Here is a 24,428-nt window from a genome sequence, read left to right as displayed (position 1 = left end):
TGTTGCAGTGGAGAACTATACATTGCCATTATTAGGCACTAGATGTTCATCAAACATTACAGATCCAGAAACTCTTGCAAACTGAAATGTATGCAATTTTTACAAACCAAGGAATTAACATCCTGCAAAGAAGGAAAAGCAATGAGCAAATGTAGTTTCTGCTTCTATTACTGATATTGGCCACTTCTACTGGAAACTGCCATTAAGTATTGAGAGTGAGTCAGTGTATCCATAAAGAAATGAAAATGGTGAGTGTAAGATGTACTCATATACTTGTGAAAATTACGTAATGTATATTATCTTTCGCTTACTAGCACTAAGAGATATATGAAGTGGGTTCAAGCAAACAAATGATGAGAGTTGACAATAGAAATGTAAACTCGATCCCAATTAATTAATTTGTTCATTGATCCTTCCAGCTACAGACAGTGATGTCTACTTGGGATGAAATAGAAGGTCCAGAGACAATGAGAGTTTCTTTCCCCAGGGAGCGAGGTCACTTTAGTTCATGAGCTTTGAGAAGCTGGAATGTTACCTTGAGTCTGGAAATACTTAGTGATGCTTGTCAGGCTAGAGATCAAGTTTCCCCAGCAGCTCAGTTAACTACCCAGAACTTTTCGTATTGATTGGGCCCCGAGACTCTGCATGACTCTCTCAAAGTCAGCGCTCATTTTACTCAATAGGAGATATTTTCTTCTCTCTCAGCTGGATTTTCTCAAATTATCAAAAGAGAGTGTTTATGCATGCACACTGGAGAATTGGTTCACACATTACATTTTCCTTTTTCAGAGCAATCAGCGCTATTATCTATTTCCTCTAACATGATGTCTTAGAATTGGACAAAAACCAGTTAGGTTTTTCATTTTCACAAGTTTTGCATCTGATTAGCAGGTAAAGCATGCATTCTGTGACACTCCTGTGACACTTTCCCATCTGTGGTGGGAGCTGCAGATGATGTGCCAGCACTTAGCTGCTGGTGAGTTACTGTCTAATGAGCAATGCGGAAAATTGGTTGTACTTGGCACAATTCTACTTAGGTTGTACAGTGTTCAGAGATACATAAAATCATGAATGCCATCATCCATTACTCAGAATAACTTAAACATCTTTGATAATTATTCAGTTTTTTTAATAATCATGACATTGCTAATCATGATTCATAATGAAATAGCAAGCTGGGTTCCTGATCCTTGTTAAAACGTAGAGGCTACCCTCATGCATTGCTGATGGGAATGTAAAATGGTGCAGCCACTGTGGAAAAGAGACTGGCAGTTCCTCAAAAAGTTAAATATAGAGTCAATATGACCCAGAAATTCCACTCCTAGGTATATACCCAACAGAACTGAAAACATATGTTCACACAAAAATGTGTATACGAATGTTCACAGAAGCATGATTCACAACAGCCAAAAGGTGGAGACAACCCAATGTCCACTGACAGACGAACAGATAAACAAAATGTAGTCTACGCATACAGTGGAATATTATTAACCCATGAAAAGGAATGAAGTACTGATACATACTACAACATGGATGAACGCTGGAAACATCACACAAAATGAACACAGAAGACCACACATTGTATGAATCATTTATACGAACTATCCAGAAGATGTAAACCTACAGAGACAGAAAATAGATTAGTAGTTACCACAGGTTGGTGGGATCGGGAATAGGGAGTGACTGCTAATGGGTGTGGGGTTTCTTTTTGGGGTGATGAAAATGTTCTGGAATTAGATAGTGGTGATGCTTGCAGCCTTCCTTTCCAAGCGCCTGAGTCAATTGGCGGGGTTGAACTAATAGGAGCCTCTGGAGGGAGGTTGGAGGGTGAGAGAAACAGAGAAGCCACGGTACTTCTTGCCCTCTCTCTCAGGCAACATCCTCCTGCAGTGGCTGTGTCATTCCTGCAGCTCCACTTCCCACCCAGTGACTTCAGCTTCTGGGCTCTGGTCACCACCTCTTTTCTTTGTCCCTTCTGTCCTGGGAGTGGTAGCATCTTCTTGTTGCTAATCTCTGTCCCACTTGGCTTCTCAGGTCTTCTATCACCTGTAGAGCCAATTCTCTGTATTAATTTCCCTCTTTTTGAAACATCTAGAGCGGCATCTATTTCCTGCCTGGATCCTTCTAAGGGCTACATCAGCTTACATGCCTTCCAGTAGTATGTGACCTGCCAGTTTCCTCCAAACCTTACTAATACCGCATAATATCATTCTAGGATGAATGGGGAGTTATTGCTAACGTACATGGGTTTTCTTTTTGAGGTGACGAAAAAGTTCTCGTAGTAGATAGTAGTGAAGGTTGCACATCATTGTGAATGTACTTAATGCCACTGAATTGTACACTTTAAATGGTTAAAATGATAAATTTTATGTTTTTTACCAGAATAAAAATTTTTAAAAATAAAAGTAAAAATAACAAGTCATAAAATTGTAGCACAGTAGAGGACTTAATGGATCGTCCAGTTTAAACTTTTCATTGCTACTGTGCCTGATCCAAGTTCAAGGGAAGCCTTAGTGGCTGCCTAAACCACAGAGCTGATTAGGCAGATCACTATTAATAATAATTCAGGCTATGAGAAGTAAGTGTCTTGGGAAAGGTACAGATGAATGGAAGGGAAGTTGTGAAAAATCGGATTGAAAATATTGTCTAGGAATTGATTTTGGAGGGCTATGAATGCCAGACTATGGATTTTGTAGTTTATTAGGTAGGAAACAGAGACTCACCACAGGGAGGTGATACTATCTTCTTTTCCACGTTGGGATACGTGGCCACTTGCAACCTGATCTGGTTATCTGCAAACGGCATTTGTGAAATCCTGAGAAAAAAATGTTTATTATTTAAAGAACTTACTGAAACTCCCAAACCTCGAGGTTAAAACTTAACATAATGGGCTAAAAACTTTAAAGGTGTAAATTTAGTTTCGTTGCTTCTAAATACAATCATTTTAAAATTCAATTTTAATTGCTTTCAAATTAAATGAACAAACGGACAGCCCCCGGGACCCTTCAGCCCTGGCCCCCAAGCGTCGACTCCTTTTCAACCCATGCCAGTCCACGTCGCCCGGGAACCTGCTCTCCTTCCGCAACAGTTTCTGTGGGGACGCAGTCTTTAGGTGCACCGCCTTTGCCCCACCCTCCACAGTGCCCCTGGGCATTCTAATTGGCTGTAGCCCTCCCAGGTGCTCAGCTCTGGTTCTCTGATTGGCCCACGGCGTGCCGCGAGCGCGAAGAGCCCGGTTTCCTGGGATACGGCGCTGGCGAGTGGAGGCGTAGGGGCGGCGGTTGTGTGCCCTGACCAGGAACCCGGTGGGCGGCTGGGGGCCGGCTCGGGGGCTTCGTCGGGCGCGCCATGGCCAGCGTGCACGAGAGCCTCTACTTCAATCCCATGATGACCAATGGCGTGGTGCACGCCAACGTGTTCGGCATCAAGGACTGGGTGACGCCGTATAAGATCGCGGTGCTCGTGCTGCTCAACGAGATGGGCCGCACGGGCGAGGGCGCCGTCAGCCTCATGGAGCGGCGGAGGCTCAACCAGCTGCTCCTGCCGCTGCTGCAGGTGAGGGGCCCCCGCCAGCGCCCGCTCCTCCAGCGAACCCCGCCCGAGCACCTGCGCTGTGCCGGACGGCTCCCTGGGCCTGGGGGCAGGCGGTTCATCAGATAGTCTCCGCTGCAGGACCGCGAAAAAATAAAGATTCTGAATATCACCAGCGGACGCTCAATGAGTGCTTAAGGCGGGCCAGGCGCTTCACGTGCGTTTTTGTTTGCAAGTTCATATCTGGCCCCAGCCTGCGACTGGGGGAAGTGTTATTTTCTCAGATCCTCCGTCTTCTGTAGAGTGGGGCTACACGTACTCTTGAGCGTGGGAGACACAGATGGATCATAGAGGCCCCGTACCCTGGAGGACTGTAATAAATACTAGTAATGACATAAAAGTAACAGCGAACATTGAACCCCTACTGTGTGCTAAGCACTTTACGTGTTTTATTTCATTTTGCAGACTGAGGTTGTAGCTCTGCCACTTACCAGCTGTATGGGGCTTACAAGCCCCATAACTTATTTAGGTCTCTGCTTTCTCTCTAAAATGGGAACAATAATAGAAACTGGCATGAAATGGCTGTATTAAATTAGAAGATCCATGGAAGCACTTAACAGTATGTGGCACGTAGTAAATTCTCAATCAGTGTCAGCAGTTTTCATTTTAATGTGTTCTCGTAGGGCATGTACCTCCCCTTATATCAGTTGTGGTTTGTCCACTTATTTGCGTGATTGTATGGCTGATGTCTCTCTCCCCTACTAGACTAACCTCCATGAGGGCAGTACTTTGTCCTATTTTTGTTCCCCCTTGTATTCCTCAAAGCCTAGTACAGTGCCTGTACTGTACATTCATATGTGGAATGAGTGAAATGTGACATGCCCTCCTTCTGGTGGATGGATGTACTCAGGTGAATGGGGAGGACTTCTTAGGGGAAGAGTAGTGTTAATCTGGGGCTTGAAAGATGAGCAAGTGTCTATTGAGGAACAGTGAGGGCAGAAACAAAGGTCAGGGGTCTTGGGCCCCCAAATTATGGGATATGAAGAGGTAAACCTAATAAAATTGTACCCAGTGTTGCACATCTGCAACTCAGTATAGTTTATAAAGGGCTTTTTAAAAATCCATCACCTGTATTTGTTGGGAGGAGAAGGGGTACTGAGGACACAGGTTAAGTGGCTTCCCCAATTAGTTAAATAAAAGGAATGAGGTCTCTCACTTGGAGCTCCTGGTCCTGTGTACATTGCTATTATTATAAGTGCCTTTCCCCCGTTATTCAAATGAAAGTTATAACACTGAAAAATTTGATGAGTAGAGAAAAGGAACAAAACAGTAATTCTGGTGTCTTCACTCACACACTGTTCTCCCTTTGCTCATGTTGTTTTTCTGTCTTGGATTCTCCTGTCTGGTTCTTTGCCTGGCTGACTACTATATGGTTGTAATCAATGTGCATACAGAATTTGTCTAGTGAAGTTTCAACCAGACCTCAATGTCTTTACTTACTGTTTGGCTTTAAAAATTAGCTGATTTCTAACTACTCAACTAATACACAGAGATTCATTGTAAAAACTTCAAATCGATGAAGTGAAAAGTTATGGTTCTTCTGCATGCTCTCCAGTCCTGTTCCCTGAACAGTTAACCTCTGGTTATCACTGTTAATGTTCGTTTGTTCAACTATTTGTTAATAGTTCAGAATGGATCTTTCTAGATCTTTTACTATATTTTTGTGTCTAGAGATAGGTAGATGCGTATAATTATAAGTATATATACATGTATCCTTTTACTTTAATTTTGCCTTTTTTTAAACGTAAGTTCTGCTTCTGTTCTACACTTACTCCTGTCACTTAATGAGTCTTGAAATCTTTCCATGTTGGCACTTTTGAATAGCTATACCTTATTCTTTTTAACAGCTGCATTATATTCCACAGTAAGAAAAGAAATGTAATTTAGCTCATCATTTTAACTAATGTTAAAATTTATAATTTATTAAAAACTCTTTATTGACAAATTTATAGGTTCCTTTCAGCTTTTCTTCATTTCAAACAATGCATGCTGAACATCCTTTTCCAGAAGTGTAATTGCTGGGTTATCCACATCAGAAATTGGCATATATACTGTCAACTTACTCTCCAAAAAAGATTCAGTTTTTAATTTTAAGCCTCAACTAGGTGTAATCTTCTTGATGGCTGAGGTTGCATACTCTCTGTCTCTAATGGTACCTCTTATGGACTTAGGCACGTAGTGTGTCTGCCTACCTTACAAGGTTTTGGGAAGGATCAAATGGAATTATGTTTATGAAAAATAGGACACCTGTGTTTGTATAATGTTTTCCAGTTTACAAAGCACTTTTCATTATCTTACTTAATCTTTGCCACAAACAAGAGAGATAGTCATTATTATCTCCATTTTACTGATGAAGGAAACTAAGGCCCAGGGAGGCTACAACTTTGCCGTGATTATAAAACTAAGAAGGAAGGAACAGTGGATCCCCAGACTACAGATTCTATACCTTTTTTTTTTTTTTTTTCAATTTTAAACCATTCTGCCAATGAAGGGAAATACTATGCAAATGTAAAATATTACTTTAGCATTTTATGTAGATAGATTTTTTTCCTTTCCTGATTTGAGATTTCATGTTTGGAATGGTTGTTAAAGCAGTGGGGTTGATAAGTGAATTCATGTTTGCAGCTGTTTATCAATCTCCAACTCTTTAAAATTTATCTGTAACCTTCCTCTCTCTCCTTTACCCAGGGCCCGGATATCACACTGTCTAAACTATACAAGTTAATTGAAGAATCTTGTCCTCAGCTGGCAAATTCTGTACAGATCAGGTAAACTTCATTTTCTTCTGTATATATGAGAAGATGTCAAAGTAGTTGAAAATTAGAAAAGAGTACCCAGTAATTCCTTAAAAAAGATATCTTTATTATTCTAGGTTGTTTTCCAAAGTACCTTTGTTTGTTTGTTTTTAAAAATAGAGAACATTAAATATACTGCTTCAAAATTTAGTGTTCTATGTGGGTCTACCTCATTATTTTTACTTGTTGCGGAGAATTCCATTTTTACTGGCTGATGTGTTGCTTTGAGAAATGTTTTGATCAAGAAAACGTCGTCAATGATACTTTTCAGAATATAGGAGTGACATTTTGGATTATCAAGTTTGTTTTATGTGCTGCCATTTTATGAATCTCTGAATTGCTTTTAAAATAATTTTAGATAATTGTGGAATGTGAAATGTGGCAAGATGTTCAAAGGGCCTTCCTAAAATACACATCTCAATTTTCTCATTTAGAATCAAACTGATGGCTGAAGGCGAACTGAAGGATATGGAACAATTTTTTGATGACCTTTCAGATTCTTTTTCTGGAACTGAACCAGAGGTTCACAAAACAAGTGTAGTAGGTATGAAGCTCTTCTGAGGAGAGCAGACAATGTTTTCATCAAAGTGAGCAGCTTTCTAAATCACATCTATCCTTACTCTGCTATATCTGAACAAACACAATGGGGATGTTGGACGTGTTTTAGTTTGTATTTATTGCCTTGCCAATTTGATCTATGTTTAAATAGTTGTCTTGTGGAGAAGCATCTTCTGTTCCGTCTACAATCGTCACAGTATTAGCGTGGTTCTTGAGGCTTTTAGGGCTTCTCAGCTCTTTCTCACAGTCCTCTGGATCACTTGTCTGCTTCGTACAGCTCTAAGTCAGGGTCACCAACTAAGCTTTTATGAAAAGAGGTAAGTAGGAGTATCTCATTGATACGGTTTATAAGACGAGGGCATACCTGAAATTTCTTGACGCTTTTCTGTTATCTTTACATCCATGCTCCATCCATATGGCTTTTTTCACGTGATAGTTTTATGTTATTCAACATCCATTATTTATTGATCTCCTCTGTGCCAGGCTCTGGACTTACAAGATAAACACAGACCTTCGTCCTGTGGGGATTACACTCTGGTAGTGGGAGCCCAGACGATAAAAAGTAAACAAATAAGATAATTTCAGATAGTTACAACAGCCATGAAAAAATAGATTGGATGGATAAAGAGTGGTTATGCAGGTGATAGGACTGAACCTTGAATAAAAAGAGGAAATCAGCTTTGTAAAGGATGGGGGAAGAGCATTCTAGATAGAGGGAACAGCAACCACAAGTGTCTCTTTTTGATTCTTTTGAAGAAAGAATTGTGACAAATAGTCATCAACTTTGTATAGCTTGGATCTCAGTTAATGCCTTCACCTTGTCTGTGTCATATCTTGTAGGTTTATTTCTGCGTCACATGATCTTGGCCTACAGTAAGCTTTCTTTCAGTCAAGTGTTTAAACTGTACACCGCCCTTCAACAGTACTTCCAAAATGGTGAGAAAAAGACAGTGGAGGATGCTGATATGGAACTGACCAGCAGAGAGCAGGGCGAAAGAAAAATGGAAAAAGAAGAGCTCGATGTATCTATAAGGTAACTTGAGTTTTTCTGACAGGGATCCCTTTCCTGCAAAATAGCATCAGTGTGGGCACAGTAAATCCTCATTGGTTCAGAGTTCGTGTGCTGGCCGTCATCGTTTTGCCCCTCCAGATCTGGGAAGTTGACTTATACAGGCTGCGTCAGTGGGCTCCTTGCCCTCTGACTTCTGATTGGGAGGCACTGGTGGGAAATCCAGAGGGCCAAAGAGAGTGAGGTCAGCGTGCTGATTCGCTGGCTCCCTTCCTTTGGGGTCATGTTGGGCTGACTGTAGGATCACAGCTTCTGTCAGGTGATCCTCTCTGTGCTCCTCTGAGGTATAGTAACTAGGAACATTTCCCAGGCCTGGTATGTTAAGGTGCCCCACTGTTACCAGCCCTGGGGGACTGTGTTGTCCCTTGGGGCTTCTCTATCCTCTGCTCCTATTTTTGTAAGTGGTCCTTTATTAAACTCTTCTCAAATTACCCCATTTGAATGTGCCATTTGTTTTCTGCTGGGACCCTGACACATAGCATTTATTACATCTGAGTGAATTAACAGTTGATTAATTCAGGGAAAATGTATTAAATCCCTACTAAAGTTCAAGCACTGGGGATGTGGTGCCACTCTCACCTCGTTGTTCAGGCTCAAAACCTAGGAGTGTCCTTGGTTCCTCCTTCTCCTTCACCCCGACAGGCAGTCCTTCCTCCACAGTCTGTTTGGAGTTAGTGCAATTCTCTCCATCGCCACTGCTCCCCCCGTAGTCTAAGCACCGAATCTCTTTACTGGATGACTGCTCCAGCCTCCAGCCAGCTGGTCTCCTTGCCTCCACTCTTGTCTCCCTACAGTCTATTTTTCATGCAGCATCCAGGGGAACCTTCACATATGTAAATCACACCACGCACTCTTCTGCCCCAAGCCTCATTGACTGTCCTTGGAATTTAGACAGAAATCCAGGCTTACCATGGTCTTGGTGCCTATGTGGCCGGGCTCCTGTCATCTGCCCTGCCTGCTTCTCCCTGCTCTGCCTTCACTCTCAGTAGTCTGACTGCTCTGGCTCACTTTCAGTTTCTTGAATACTCCAAGCTGATTTCTGCCTCAGGTTGCCTGGAATTGTCTTGCCTAGCTCCTCGCTTGCTCTCTTTCGCCATTCAGATCTCAGCTCCCATGTCCTCATACAGGCCTTCCTTGAAGTAACCTCCATCCCAAATACTTCTAGCTTCTTTATTTCCTTCATAGCTCTCCTCGCTATTTGCTTATTCATTTATATCTGCTTCCTCTGCCTTCACACCCCTTCAGAGCTAAGACCCTTCTCTGACTTGTTTCACCAGATTTTTGTCGGTGCTTACTATAGTGCCTGACTCTTAGAACGTGTCTGTGAATATGTGTTGGATGAATGAATGCAGAGAATGAAAATATGTAGTCCATTGCCCACACTGGTAACTGGACTCCTAACACACTTTTTACTGACTTCCTCCCCTTTGCTGTCTCATTTCTCCCCTCCCCAACTGTTACCTGGGATCACCTCCCAAATAAACTACTGTTACTTGGAGGGAAAAACATGTATGTGTGTATTTCATATTCCCTGATCTCAAGGAGCCCAGTGTGGTGAGGAAGACTGACACGTGAACAGACCATTACAGTACACTGCGTTCAGAGCTCTAAGAGAAGGAAGCCCTGCCTGCCCTTGAGACTGCCTGACCCCCTGGGAGGTGGGGGACGACTGTGTAGACTGAGTGCCTCCATGCACTTCCTGTGAGTGGCCTTTGTACTGTTGCTGGATTTGTTCAGCACTTCCTGGGAGCAAGAAGGTTGTAGTACCATTCGGTAACACTTAGAGCTGCTTACAAATGCTTCTCATCTAGTGGAAAGACAGTACCGTGCAGGGTTAGGAGTCTGGCTCTGGAGTCAGACCACTGGGTTTGAATTCTGGCTCCTCCACTTATTCCCTCTGAGACCTTGGGCAAGTCACTTATCCTCTCTGTGCTGCAAAATGGGGCTCATATCACCTCCTCAGAGGGCTGTTGTGAAATTAAGTGATAAATCCATGTCATATAGAGGGTTTGGTGCCTGGTGTGTAGTAGACATTCAACAAATATTTGCTCTTATTCTTCTATTATTTCTCTTTTAGGCAACAGTGTAGTCTTTGTTCTAGTTACTTTATATACTTAAAGTAGCAGAATGATACTTGTTCAGAAATGTTAAAATTCAGACTTTACTTATTTTGGTTTGACTTTCTCCTAAGTTAATCTGGTTTAATTAGGTCTAATGGCATCTTTTTGTTTTTATCCTCTTCTAAGAATTCAGTTGTCTGTAATCTGGTATTTACTGTTCAGGTGTATGATTTCAGAAAATAGTGTATATTTAGTAAACTGAATTTTATCACTGTATTGAAAGAAATGTATTATTCAAGTGTAGTTCTAGTTAAGTATTATAATTCTTTGTTCAAAAAGAAAGGATTTTACTTGTTATAGGATTTTTAAAGTTTTATGACATTTATATATATTTCTTGATTCTTTTAAAAAGGAAGATTTAATTTTTTTCTTTTTGTGATCTTTTCTAGTGTTTTATTGTGTTATAAGTGTCTCGCTTTAGTTCTTTGTCTTTTTGTTTTTTGTGTTTTTTTGGTCATTGGAATGTTTTTAGGTCTCTTTTCTTCAGGGAAATTATTTTTCTTGCCTTAGGAATTTGTATTAAAATTAGAAAGGGGAAAGTCACGTTGAATAGCTTGCAAACCCCCCTCCTACAATGAAATTATTCCTATTTGAAAATGGGAACCCACCTGTTAATTTAGAAGAGAGGAAGTAAATATTTGGTTAAAAAATGTTTATCAGATGTTTTTTAAAATCCAATTACAGAAGAAAGTGCAAACTGAAATGTAGCTTCAGCTTTTCACCTGCTCCTTGTTGCTAAGTGGCATCGTTTGTGTCCTGCGGAAAGAGAGCAGGCCTATAGGGTTATATCACGTGAGTTTCCAGTGGGGACTGCTAGTCTGCAAGCGGCTGGAACTGCATCTTCTCTTTGCTTCTAAAAAGACCTAGCATGAGTAGAAATTCTCTGGTATTTCTTCACTTGCCTGTGATTTAATGTAAATTTCTCAAATTCATTAATTTGGTCAACAGTACTTACTGAGTGCTTCCTGTGTGCCAGGCGCTATGTTAGGGGCTGTGCTGTCAGCGAAAAGGGGACAGTCCCTGTCCTCATAGAATTATGTGGGGACAGTCAGATAATAGGGAGGAGCTAAATAAATAAGTAATGTAGTTTCAGAGAGTGTCAGTGCAGTGAAGAAATGAAGTGGGATACAAGGATAGCGAATGACTGTGGGGTGCTGTCAGGGAAGGCCTCTGTAAGCCTGGGAGCTAGGCGATGCAGGAGCCAGCCCGGAAGAGGTGCCAGAGTGCATTGCAGACGCAGGGCGCCCAAGACAGTTCAAGCTGACACGTTGGAGGGGCAGACGGAGCACAGTGTGGCTTGAGCACATGAGGTCGGAGAGGAGGGCCTATCATGCCCTCTGGTTGCATACCTCCAAAGGGCTCAGGTCCTCGTGGCCTCCTTGGATGTTTAATAACTGTTCCCTGTCTCAGTCCCTCCCCTCCCCTGCTGTTGTCCTGTCACTGCCCTGCTCAGAAATCTCCAGATTCCACAAAGTCTCCCAGCCTGGGTTTGAGGCCATCCATAGTTGACCTCTCTGACCTTGTCTTCTGTCTCTCTGCTTGGATCCTTTACGCCAGCCAGTCAGGTCTGCTTGTATCGCTCTTTTCCCAGGCCTTTCCCCATTCTGTCTTTTGTTTTCTTTTCCTGGAGTGCCACCTTCCTTCCTCATCATTTTCTCCAGTGCTTCCCAGCTTTCAAGTTCCCTATGTCTCCAGCTGGAGTGATTCTCCCTTTTCTAAGTGCAGAGATCATATTCGTAATTGATATTTATTGTTTACTGCCATCTTTCCACCTGGGCTGGGCTTAGCCCTCACCAAGGCCATAAGCCTGTTAAGACATTGCATTTTCCTCCAGGACCTAGACTTGTGTTTTATGCATTACAAGTGCTAAAAAAAATAAAAAAGTTGTTGATTGATTAATCCTATATCATATTTTTAAAATTTCAAATATAGTGATTTAAGCCCTTTAGAGTTCCCAGACTCCTTTTGGGGATGTGATGAATGCCATGCTCTGCCTCCATGTTAAAAAGCGTATCCATGCAAGCTTTTGATGCAGTTTTGCAAGGTTCCTGGACTCCTTAAAGTCCTTCCATGGACCCAGGGGAAATGCCCTTTCAATATAGCACTAGTAAGTCTAAAATTCTGTCTCAGCTGATAATTAGATTCATAAATAAGGTATACTTGAGCCCTGTTCCTAAATTGAATACCTCTGACTTCTTAAGAGTTACTTTCTCTCCAGGTATTTATGAGGACCTGAGGAAGGAAAGGAGAAATGAGTAAAGGGTGGTTTGGGCCATGGCATTTTTACTTGCTCTTCCCAAGCTTGTTCATATCGGTTGCCACCATGGAAGCCAGAGCCAAATTTAATCTTCATTTATAGTAACTGTATTTCTCTTCATTTGTAACAATTCCACTTTGGGTGATTATGATTTTCTCTTTCTATTTTATTAACTTTATTGCTTTTGTGTCCTTTATCATAAGATACCTCAAGTCTTTTTTTAGGAAAAGGTGTAAGTAAATAAAGCATTGGTAACAGTGAGCGTCATGGAGTTTAGAGGAGGATAGGGCCAGCAGAGGCGCATCCAGTTTCATTCCGATTCTCATCCGTCTCTCTCCTGTTTGTGTGCAGCCGTATTTCTTTCAAGCCTTGGGCTTACTTTCTTTAAGTGCTGTGTTAGGAGAAAAGGGCTTTTATTGCCTTAACTGTTTTCCATTTGAGAACTTGGCCTGTGCATTTTTTTTCCATTTCCCTCTAGGTCACTCAGGGCTGGTCCTTGGCAGCTGTGATAGTTGCAGAATCTGATACACTGCCTTGTATCAGCAGTGAAACCAAGAGAATATTAGAGCAGCTCTTCCCGAAGTGTGTTCTGTGGAACACTGGTGCTTCTTGAGAGATGTGAGGAAAGGATTCTTTGTTCTAATGAGTTTAGTAAATGGTACATTAAACAAAAGTGAATAAAGTTTCTTTCTGTTGGATTTCTCTACTGTGCATCATGACTCTCCAAGCAAAATAGAGTATACAGCTTTCGCTAAATAATTTAACTTCAGAAGCATTTTTTTTCTTTTAGACTACCCATTTATATACTGTTTGCACGAAACAGTTTGAGAACTGCTGTATTAGACAAGGAATGCTTATAAAAATATTATTGATGAGTAAATTGATATTATGCTTATCATAATCCTATATAGAGAAGCCATTTCTTTAGAGTCATGTGACAAAAGGATATTATTCATGCTTTGCTCCCAAAATAAGTGTTTTGTATTGTGCATGTATAGATTTCTCAAGTCTCAATTTATATCAGCGCATTTCTTTTTTATTGATTCTGCGTAATCTAAACTTCTAGGCAAGTGGTTTTTTCTTAGGTAAAGCCCCTTTTTCCTGCTCTCTACATGCTCTATACAGCACCATCTTATATCTGTAGCAAGGAGTTAGAAACTCTTCATTCATTCATTTCCCAAACGCTGAGTGCTGTGTGCCTGGGCATGGACTGGGTATTCATGTACAAATACAAGTGAGAACCACCAAATGTGGCAAGGCCTAGGTGCTGTTAGAAGCATCTCTAGGAGACAGTGGGAGGTCAAATGAGAAATGCCAGGAGAGATTCGTGGAGGATATGCCACTTGAGGTAATCCTGTATGGTGGAGGGTGTACAACAGCCCAACAGTGGGTGGGACCATGGGCTCTGCAGGCCGAGGAAGCAGCGGGGGGTATCTTGGCATGACAGGAGACCTGTACGTAGTTCATCAGGGCTGGAGTGTGGCTAAGAAAGACGGCAGAGGAGAGCGTGAAAGGTAGGACGACCATGAAGCGTCACAGCTGTCCTGCTAAACAGTAGGGGCTTTATTCTAGAAGGTGATGGGATACCACTGAAGGGCTTTAAATCAGGGCTGGCATGATAGATTTGCATTTTAGAAAGATTACGCTGGGAGCTGTGTAGAATTGAGATCTGTGTCTGTCCGTAATTATATTGCATGAACTTTGGCAGGTCATTCAACATCACTTTTTAAGTATGTTTTTTCTATTCCTGTGAAGAGAGAATTTCGTTTTGAACTGCTCTGATGAAGAATGTATTTGACTTTGTAAGCGTTACCATTTTCACTATTGTGTAATTCTTTATTATTTTAATTTTATTTTTTCTAGAGAAGAGGAGGTGTCTTGCAGTGGGCCTCTGTCCCAAAAACAAGCAGAATTTTTTCTTTCTCAACAGGTATGTTTTGTAATTTATCATGAACTTTTTTTAATCCTTTTAAAAATTTTCTATAATGATATAAGGAATTAAAATAGAATTTATTAGTGATAAAGAAAAATTTAGGTAAAATTGAAGGATCTAAAACCCAGTTAAGTACTAATATTAATTTGGAACTAGTTTTCTACATATTTTCTGTGACATTACATGTCATGACATATGCCTGTTACGTTAGTAGGCTTATTAGTGAATCTGCATTATTCCTTACTCTCGGTCCTCTTTTCTTCACTAACAATGCAGTTGTAGTTGTGTTCCTTCCTATTTTGTGTGTGATTGTATTTTTCAGTTAGAGTTATAATGGAGGTTCATTTTGTAGTGGTGTGTGACTGACAGCCCAAAAACATGATTTAGAAGACCGACTTCCCTTCTCCCAGCATCTTATTGTGGACATTTTCAAACAGAAAGAAAGGGGCTGGTCCCTTGGTGTAGTGGTTAAGTTCTCATGCTCTGCTTCAGCAGCCCAGGGTTTTGGTGGTTGGGATCCTGGGCACAGACATGGCACTGCTCATTAGGCCGTGCTGAAGTGGCATCCCACATGCCACAACTAGAAGGACCCACAACTAAAATATACAACTGTGTACTGGGGGGGTTTGGGGAGAAAAGGCAGAAAAAAAAAAAGATTGGCAACAATCGTTAGCTCAGGTGCCAATCTTAAAAAAAAACACAAAAAGAAAAATTGAAAAGCATTCTACAGTGAATACCCATCACCTGGATTCTATAATATTTTGCTCTGTTTTTATCATATATCTGTGCATCTAGCCACTGTTTCATTTTATTTTATTATTTTTTTTTTGAGGAAGATCAGCCCTGAGCCAACATCTGTCAATCCTCCTGTTTTTGCTGAGGAAGACTGGCTCTGAGCTAACATCTCTGCCCATCTTCCTCTACTTTATATGTGGGACGCCTGCCACAGCATGGCGTGCCAAGCAGTGCCATGTCCGCACCCGGGATCCGAACTGGCGAACCCTGGGCCGCAGAGAAGCAGAATGTGTGAACTTAACCTCTGCGCCACCGGGCCAGCCCCTCATTTTATTTTTTGATGCATTTCAAGTTGCAGACATCAGTACACTTCACCCCATACATTTCCTGCTCGTGCTTTTGAGCCTTGCTTTTTCCTTTTCTTGGTGACATAAGGTGAACGTTTTTCTCTCATGTTTTCAGCATAGAATTTGGATTTTTGCTCTACTTTTCTAGTTTTCTCTAATTTTGTCATTAATTTTCTTTCTACAGAAAGTTGTAATGTTTAAACCTAGATAAAAGTGATAGAATCGCCCCTGCAGATGAATTTCAGATTAGAAAGACCCGTGTAGACAATTGGTTAACTATTGAGGAGAAAATATACCTGGGTCCTCACCTCATCCTCACACCTTGGAGCATTACAGATAGATTAAAGGATTAAATGTAAATATTGAAAGCTGTAATTAGACTGGAAGGAGCTACGTATTAACTTTTAACAGATCTCTATGTGAGGAAAGACTTTCTAAACATAAAAGCTGTGGGAGAAAACACGTAGGAGAAGATCATTTGATTTTTCAGCATAAAAATTAAAAACGTCTGCATGTCAGAACCTGTTTTAACAAAATTAAAAGGCATACAACAAAAGGTGAAAAAGTATTTGCAATAAAAACGACAAAGGGTTAATAGTTTTGCTTTAAAAATCATATTTTCAAAGACTTTGAGAGAAAGTTTATATTAAAAGAGCAGCAAGTAAAATTACATATCATATTCTAGTTTTATTAAAAATATAGTAAATATATATATATATACACACATATACATATCTGTATACACACACGTAGAAGAAAGGCTGGAATAAGATACACTAATGTATTAATAGTGTTATTTCTGGGTGGAGGTTTACAGATGATTTTTTTTCTTCTGTATACTTTTCCATGTTTTTGGAATCTTCTTCTAATGATATAATTAATTAAAATAAAATTGGAACTTGGGGCTGGCCCCGTGCCCAAGTGGTTAAGTTTGCATGTTCTACTTCGGTGGGCTGGGGTTTCACCAGTTTGGATCCTGAGCGTGCACCTAGCACTGCTCATCAAGCCATGCTGAGGTGGCATCCCACGTAGCAGAGCCAGAAGGATCTACAACTAGAATATACAACTGTTTACTGGGGGGCTTTGGGGAGAAAAAGAAGAAAAAGATTGGCAGCAGATGTTAGCTCAGGTGCCAGTCTTAAAAAAAAAAAAAAGAATTAGAACTTATTACTTATAAAGAAAAATGTGTCTAGGTAAAATTGAAGGGTTGAAAACCCAGTTAAGTACTTATATTAATTTGGAACTAGTTTTCTATGTATTTTATATAGTTGTTGCTGGCATCATCCATAGGAAACATATAACCAAGAATAGGGCAACTGTGTGCTGCCTGGCTCTTCGCAGTGCTGGACGTACACACTGCCTGCCCTGAGGGTGCTTACAGTCTGGCATGGGGTCAGACTGGCACTTTTTTTTTTTTTTTTTTGGTGAGGAAGATTTGCCCTGAGCTAACATCTCTGCCAGTCTTCCTCAGTTTTGTATGTGGGATGCCTCCACAGCATGGCTGATGAGTGGAGGAGGTGTGTGCCAGGGATTCAAACCTGCCAACCCAGGCCACTGAAGCAGAGCTCACAGAGCTTTAACTGCTTGGCCACGGGGCCGGCCCCTAGACTAGCACTTTTAGTATAGTTTGATAAGCACTCCAGGAAGGGTTAGTGCAAGGGGCCTATGGGAGCATGTAGGCATTTATATGGGACCCAGTCTACAAGGTGGTAGAAGCAGGTGGCTGAAGTCTAAATTGGGGCCTGAAGGATGAGCAGGAGTTTGCATGGGGGAAGTGTGTGGTGGTTGGGAGGCTTGTGTTTCAGGAAGAGGGAAAAGTGTTCTGTATGGTCAAGAGGAGAGTAGCTATGGAAAAGAAAATAATCAGGTGATGCTATTTAGAATTCATTTCCACATGTTTATTGGCCCTTTCTTTCTACTGAATTGTCATTTTTAAATTTTAGGCTTCTTTGTTAAAGAATGATGAAACTAAAGCCCTCACTCCAGCTTCTTTGCAGAAAGAATTGAACAACTTGTTGAAATTTAATCCTGATTTTGCCGAAGCGGTGAGTTTTTCCCAGAATTTATTGTGGAGTTGGAAAGCAACGATGAGACTCCTCTTCATATTGAGCAGCCCTGCAAATGAGGACTGGTCCATTGGCTCAGGTTCTTGGAGGGAAATCACGTTGTTGGCAAGTCAACAACTCAGCCTAGGTTGCAAAGCTTTTTCCCTCCCCCTCCTCATCCCCGGGCCAATGGGAATTTCTTCAATCCATTGATGTTCCCTTTATTCATCATCTGTCTGATGTGAACTTTGGGTGGGAAGTACTAGAATAGACTGATTTTTTTTGTTTTGGGGCTAAAATTTCTTTTCCTTTCTTCAGTCAGTTTTTATTTTTTAAATTTAAGTAATTTCATTATTCAATAAGAATTCAAAAATCCTTATTGGATTTTTACCCTGAAAACTTTTTTTTTTTTTTTTTGAGGAAGATCAGCCCTGAGCTAACATCTGCCAATCCTCCTTTTCTTGCTGAGGAGGACTAGCTCTGAGCTAACATCCGTGCCCATCTTCCTCTACTTTCTATGTGGGATGCCTGCCACAGCATGGCTTGATGATCGGTGCCATGTCCCCACCTGGGATCTGAACCGCTGAACCCCGGGCCGCCAAAGCGGAACATGCGCACTTAACCGTCGCGCCACTGGGCCGGCCCCTTGAAAACTTCCTTAATAGTACCTGGATTTGACGTCTGACTTTGTTCACCTCTAGAAATGTGTCTGTTTTGCTTCTTAGTAACTGTGATCTGCCTTCTGGAGGGAAGTTTAACAGTGAATCAAACAAAATGAAAAGAGTGTCAAAGTACAAGATAACTCAGTAAACTGGTAAAAGTCTCACTGTTTCTTAACTTGGACATTCAGAAAAATTAATTTTGTAATTTTTATGTGATTCAGGTTTTAAAATCTTTACTTCTGAACTCGCAATATTCCTTAATAGCTGAGCTAGCTGAGTTTCCCCCTCCACCCTTTCTCACCCATGGGTCTGAACATCATTAGTGGCATAGCGGATGTATATTTAGGATAAACACTGGCACAAATGCTGATGGAACTCCCGTTTTTCATTTGGGGACTCCCTGGCGAGGGGACAAACCAGTGTATCCTGAACCTGTTGTATTCTGCCTGGGGAGAAGAGATTAAGCTAAACTATGACCATCCTGCTAGAAGGGTGGGGGATGCACGGGGGTTTGCAGCCCGTGGAATTCTCTGCATTAGTCTTAGCACGACACTTGAAGTACGGTGCTTGTTTCTGTTTTAGCACTACCTCAGCTACTTAAACAACCTCCGGGTCCAAGATGTTTTCAGTTCAACACACAGCCTCCTTCATTATTTCGACCGCCTGATTCTTACTGGAGCCGAAAGCAAAAGTAACGGGGAAGAGGGCTACGGCAGGAGCTTGAGATACGCCGCCCTGAACCTGGCCGCCCTGCACTGCCGCTTCGGCCACTAGTGAGTTTATGTTTCACTCTCAAATGGTAATTGAGATGCATTTTTTAAAAAATGCTGTTTTAAGAAAAAGAAGAAGAAAAGAAAGAAAGAGACTGTTCAAGCTGGGCTTGTCCATAACTTCCAAAGAGGGAAGCTTTTCTGCACTGGATGAGAGTTCGTGAAAACCTTCTGCCTGAGTGGTCTGCCCCCTGCTGTCTCGAGCTAGCATTGCTCTCTTAGTTCGCGGCCTCTTTCTTTCATTACTTCTAAGAACAACAGCCATTGAATTAAAAGGAAATTAGGTCATTAGGGCAGAGATTCCCAGAAGGATTTTTCTGAGGTAATAATGGGGATGTAAAAGCTGTTTTGAGTATTTTGAAAAGCCAGAAGGAAGTTGTGCCTTTACTGGGTGAAAGACCAAACAGTTTACTGAAAGTCACGTGTTTGCACTTGTGGACAGAATTCAGGCGGCTCCGTGAGGTGATGCTGGCTTCTCCCGTCGCTGAGATATGCCTATGATTTTAATGACTCAAAATAGGAAAATTGACCAATTATTGTTTAGAAAGTAAAGCTAAGTGGATAAAAACTTTCAAAATATGGAGGCTATTTTGAAAACAATGAAGTAATATGAATAATGATGAAAAGGTAGGAAATTCTAATTGAAAGAGTCTCTCTCCCCCTCCCCCAGTGGCTTTTTCCCATTTGAGAGAAATGTGGCTGCTACAGGCATCTTTGAATAGACTCTGGCGTGTATTAGTGGAAGCATAGCGTCTAAAGTTCGAGAATTGGGACTTCTGCCCCTTGCTGTCTGGGCCGAGCAACACCTGGTTGTCACATTTTGAAAGAGACGTGGACAAGCTGGCGCTTGTGTGGGAAACAGTGTTGTTGGAGGCACTCACAGCCAGGTCACATGGATAGTGTGGGAAGGACGTGAGCACGCTTAGCCTAGAGAATAAATGATTTAGCACAGCATGTGTTTGACATCTTCCTGAGGTCAAAGGTCATGTGAAAAGTGCTTGGATTAGTGGAGGATGTGACTACTAGAGAAGGTGGAGAGCTCATGAGTGCAAGTTAAAGGGCAAAACATTTTTGTTCTTTACAAGGAAGAAGTTTCCTTGTATAGACCTATCGGAGGACGGGGTCAGTGGAGTGCTCAAGCCTACAGCAGGGGCATCATTAAAGGAATTCAAGGGTCAGATTGATGCTTGTGACAAAAAATGTTTAAGGCTACTCTAAAACTCCATGATTTTGTGAGATTCTGTATTATCTCTCTCTCTCTCTCTTTTTTTTTTTTTTGCTGAGGAAGGTTTGCCCTGAGCTAACATCTGTTGCCCGTCTTCCGCTTTTCTGTATGTGAGCCACTGCCACAGCTTGGTCACTGACAGGCGAGTTGTCTAGGTCCGAGCCCAAGAACCAAACCTGGGCCGCTGAAGCAGAGTGCACCGAACTTAACCACTAGGCTACCGGGGCTAACCCCCCGTGTTATCTTTTAATAGTCAACTTCTTTTTGTCTGCCCAGCTTTAATAACCCCTTTGATCATGGCCTTTCATTTTTTATGTACTCATAATGAGTAGCAAAGCCATTTGTAATATTTACTAATAACCTATTTCTGTGTTACAAACAGCTTGTTCTAGGGTTTGGAAATTTGTATACAGCCTTCTAGATACAAATAATCTGTTGATGTACAGAATTTCTTTATGTTTACAACGTTATCAATAGATAGGCAGCTAACTGTATGGAATTAATTACTAATTAATTCCTGATTTACTCAGGTCCAGGCTTCTTTTTTTAGTCCTGAAGCTATGGGCCTGTGTAAATCTCTGTCACTTAGCTAGCAAAATTGTAGAGGGTTCTTAAAAATCTTTATAGCTGTTTATTGAATATCTACTGTGTACTAGGTACTCTTCTAGGTTCTGGGGATACAGTAGTGAAAAAAGAAGAAAAAAACCCTGTTCTCATGGATCTCACAGCCGAGGAGATAAACAATAAACAGCACTCAACACAGTTGTCTCAGGTGGTGACAGGTTGGGATGGGGGCTTAGAGAGTGATGATGGGGAGTGCTGTTGTTTTCATAAGTAGCATGCTTCCTCCAGCTTTGCGCATAGATCACTCACTCCTCAATTGGTAAATCTCTTTAACATTGAAATTGGTTTCAATGTTAAGGGGGCAGTTCAGCCCTCCCTAACCTCTGCCATCTTAATATTTGAATGGAGATTTTAAGGATTTGAGGGAGTGAGTAGTCTCTGTGTGTATGTGGAGGAAGAATGTTCTAATCTGCTAGAACAACAAGTGCAAAGGCCCTGAGGCAGGGATTTACTTGCTATATATGAGGAGGAGCAAGTGTTGTGGTTAGAGTGCTATAAGTAAGGGGGGAATAGAAGAGAATGAGGTCATAGAGGTGGCAGGGGTCAGCATTTAGGGTCCTGTAGGCCTAGTTAAGGACTTTGGCTTTTACCCTGAATGATATAGGTAAGCCATTGTTTAGAGGGTACAGACCTTTCTACTCTGGCATTTTGAAAAGAGTAGATAGCCAGTGCATTCCAGATATGACAATCATTTTGCCTCCTGCTCTTGTACTGAAAATTTTTCTCAGAGGCTTTTCCAGTTAGCAGTAATGGAAAACCATAAGGTCCTTCAAAGATTTGCCTGACTTTCTTGAAGTTTCTGTGTTGGTAGTCTACCATTTCTTCCTACCTTGGAAAAATAATCTCTTTAGTCCTGTTTTGGCATACTATCTGTACAACTATCCTAAAAGCCTTTTTTCTAAACATAAGATTATCTATTTGGTCATCAGATTTTTAATAAAGTTAAATCAACTGATATTTATTGAAGGCCTGTGTGTGAAGATATTTTTCCTGCCCTCAAGTGGCTTATGTTCTGGTGCATCTCAGCATTAAAAGAAATGTAAAATAGGTAAAATATCTTGTTTCTTTATTCAAACAATTAGTTACTGAGGAACAGTTCAGCTCTCCCCAATTAAAATTAATTGTGTGAGGGGACCAGCCCAGTGGCATAGTGGTTAAGTTCATGTGTTCCGCTGCAGGAGCCTGGGGTTCACCAGTTCAGATCCCAGGCGTGGACCTACACGCCACTTATCAAGCCATGCTGTGACAGGCGTCCCACATACAAAATAGAGGAAGATGGGCACCGGTGTTAGCTCAGGGCCAGTCTTCCTCAGCAAAAAAGAGGAGGATTGACAGCAAATGTTAGCTCAGGGCTAATCTTCCTAAAAAAGAGAAAATTGTGTGAGGCTGTTGCTTGTATTGAAAGAAAATTTGTTATGTAAATTTTTCCCTAAATAAGTGATACCCGTAGAATTTCTGATTCTATTTGAGATTCTCAGTGACCCAGCATTAATAGGACTACTATTCTCTAACTTGCCACTGGGAAACCCAAAGTTTCAGGCATCGCCCGTGACCTCTACAGGTTTATAAACTAGTTGAAGAAATAAAATTAACACAGATTAAATAAATAGGAGGTGATACACAGTAGTATTTGAGCACCATAAGGTGGGGTACACATAGCATTTCTGGGGCATTTGCGGAAGTGAGGGCTAAGTGGGGCCAAGAATAGTTGGCTGAATTTCCATGGAAGTTGAGAGGCTGGGGGAGACATTCCAGATGGAGGGGAACCACATGAGCAGAAAAAAAATCTTAGAAATGGATATCCTCAAGCTACTTTATACAACTAGTTTTGAAAAAATTATAAAAGTGTCAAATGCCACAGTTAAAAGAAATTTAAATAATGCAGAAAGGAATGCAATGAAAAGTAAAATACGGTCTCCTCTCCTTGCCCTTCCCCTCAGTGATAGACAACTAAAATAAAAATCTTAGGGGCTGAGATCAAGGAGAGCCGTTACTGCATGCCCCTTTCAGTAGAAACGCACCTTAGAAGGGACATGTTCTCTGTCTCCACTGTTGATGTTTCTCGCTGCTGGGGAGGGGAGTGCCTCTGAGGGAATAAGCCCACAGTTACAACTTCCAACCCAGAGGCCTACACCCTGGTGAATTACGCTACCGATGACTCCCTGTTACCGTCGCTTGCGCGTGTTTGTGGTTGTTAATGAGAGATTAATGTTCCGTCTGTCGTTAGTCAACAGGCAGAGCTCGCCCTGCAGGAGGCTATTAGGATTGCCCAGGAGTCCAACGATCACGTGTGTCTCCAGCATTGCTTGGTGAGGCCACCCTCCTGTCTTGGAAATTGTGCCTATGGGTTGAATTGGCCTTTGGAAGGCCCCATTTGTACTGAGTTATTTTGCAGGTGGAAGCTTCTTAGCAGTGATGGCAAATTAGTTAAATGGTCATGGGAATTAAGGAAAAGCAACCCATATTTATTTATCTTTCTTAATTCTTTTTATTTTATTTTATTTTTCCTTTTTCTCCCAACAACCCCCTGGTACATAGTTGTGTATTTTTAGTTGTGGGTCCTTCCAGTTGTGGCATGTTGGATGCTGCCTCAGTGTGGCCCGATGAGCAGTGCCATGTCGGTGTCCAGGATTTGAACCGGTGAAACCCTGGGCCGCTGTAGTGGAGCGCACGAACTTAACCACTTGGCTACGGGGCCGGCCCCTACCTTTCTTCATTCTTGACATCTGTTTTGCACTGGGGGCATTTCTTCTCTACAAATTTTAAAGCAACTTGCCACGCAAAACTACCGCATTAAACATTAGCACTAACAGAAGGGGTATCCAACACCTAGTAACTGCATGAGATGTTGTTCTGTAGAGGCATAAACACCAAGCACAAGCAGAACACAACTCAATCATCACCTGAGAATCTCGCTTTCTCAATTACAAGCCATATGGGGGCTTCGTGCTTTTTTTCTGGAACCCTTGCCACTCACTGCTGTCAGAGGTGAAGATCAATGGCTTGTTTATTTCAGTCTGATAGTTTTAATGTTTGATGGGTTTCATTTAGGTTCATAATTTGTGAAAGCATATTTCAGAGGATTTATTTTGTCCCTTGTTAATTCCTCCTTACAACCACACTGATATTTCAGTAGAACATTAGCCATCATCATGGAATACTTTGATGCTTTCTCTTGCCAGAGCTGGCTTTATGTGCTGGGGCAGAAGAGATCCGATAGCTATGTTCTGCTAGAGCATTCTGTGAAGAAAGCAGTCCATTTTGGGTTACCGGTAAGGCTCATCTTTCTGTGAGATTGTTTAAATAAATGGTGTGGTTTTTAATTCTTGGTAGTTTCATGTGACCTTAATTATTAATCAAACCACTGAATTCCTTTGATAGGTTTCTCCCTGTTCCCTTTATCCTATAACATCTGTGAAAGTTGCATTTATCATTTTAATGAGATCTTTGTTTAGTTTATTGATCAACATTAACTTCCACATAGTCACTTAGAAAAATTTAAGAAAGGCTCATTTTTAAACCAGGGATTGGCAAACTCTACAGCCCGTGGGCCAGATCTGGCTCACTCCCGCTCGTGTATGGCCCTCAAGCTAAGAAGGGGCTTTACATTTTTAAATAGTTGGGGGACAAAAACAACAAAGAGGAATATGCAACAGAGACCAAATGTGACCCTGCTAACCTAAATTATTTACTGTCT

The 24,428-nt window shown here is 41.4% G+C and overlaps 1 protein-coding gene and 1 long non-coding RNA gene across 3 annotated transcripts in view; one reads left to right on the top strand and one right to left on the bottom strand.

Annotated features, from left to right (window-relative positions):
- Positions 1-1,579: 1,579 nt before the first annotated feature.
- On the bottom strand, positions 1,580-3,147 carry LOC139084745 (uncharacterized). The gene is made up of 2 exons (XR_011542429.1): positions 2,724-3,147; positions 1,580-2,046 (listed from the first exon to the last, which is right to left on the bottom strand). It is a non-coding gene; the product is annotated as an uncharacterized lncRNA (long non-coding RNA).
- The window catches only part of ANAPC5 (anaphase promoting complex subunit 5), a 38,449-nt gene continuing 17,137 nt past the window's right edge, over positions 3,117-24,428 (top strand). Inside the window, exons 1-9 of one of the 2 annotated variants that reach the window (XM_008508212.2) lie at positions 3,117-3,555; positions 6,280-6,359; positions 6,821-6,930; positions 7,785-7,977; positions 14,254-14,320; positions 17,349-17,450; positions 18,695-18,885; positions 22,959-23,040; positions 23,914-24,003. In XM_008508212.2, the coding sequence (XP_008506434.1) occupies positions 3,349-3,555; positions 6,280-6,359; positions 6,821-6,930; positions 7,785-7,977; positions 14,254-14,320; positions 17,349-17,450; positions 18,695-18,885; positions 22,959-23,040; positions 23,914-24,003 (1,122 nt within the window). In that variant the 5' untranslated portion in view covers positions 3,117-3,348. The remainder of the gene's footprint in view (positions 3,556-6,279; positions 6,360-6,820; positions 6,931-7,784; positions 7,978-14,253; positions 14,321-17,348; positions 17,451-18,694; positions 18,886-22,958; positions 23,041-23,913; positions 24,004-24,428) is intronic. The other variant, XM_070628988.1, reaches the window with a different exon arrangement.

This window comes from Equus przewalskii, chromosome 7 (genome assembly GCF_037783145.1).
Source record: "Equus przewalskii isolate Varuska chromosome 7, EquPr2, whole genome shotgun sequence".
Taxonomy (NCBI): Eukaryota; Metazoa; Chordata; class Mammalia; order Perissodactyla; family Equidae; genus Equus; species Equus przewalskii.
This window is presented reverse-complemented; position numbering and strand designations above follow the sequence as displayed.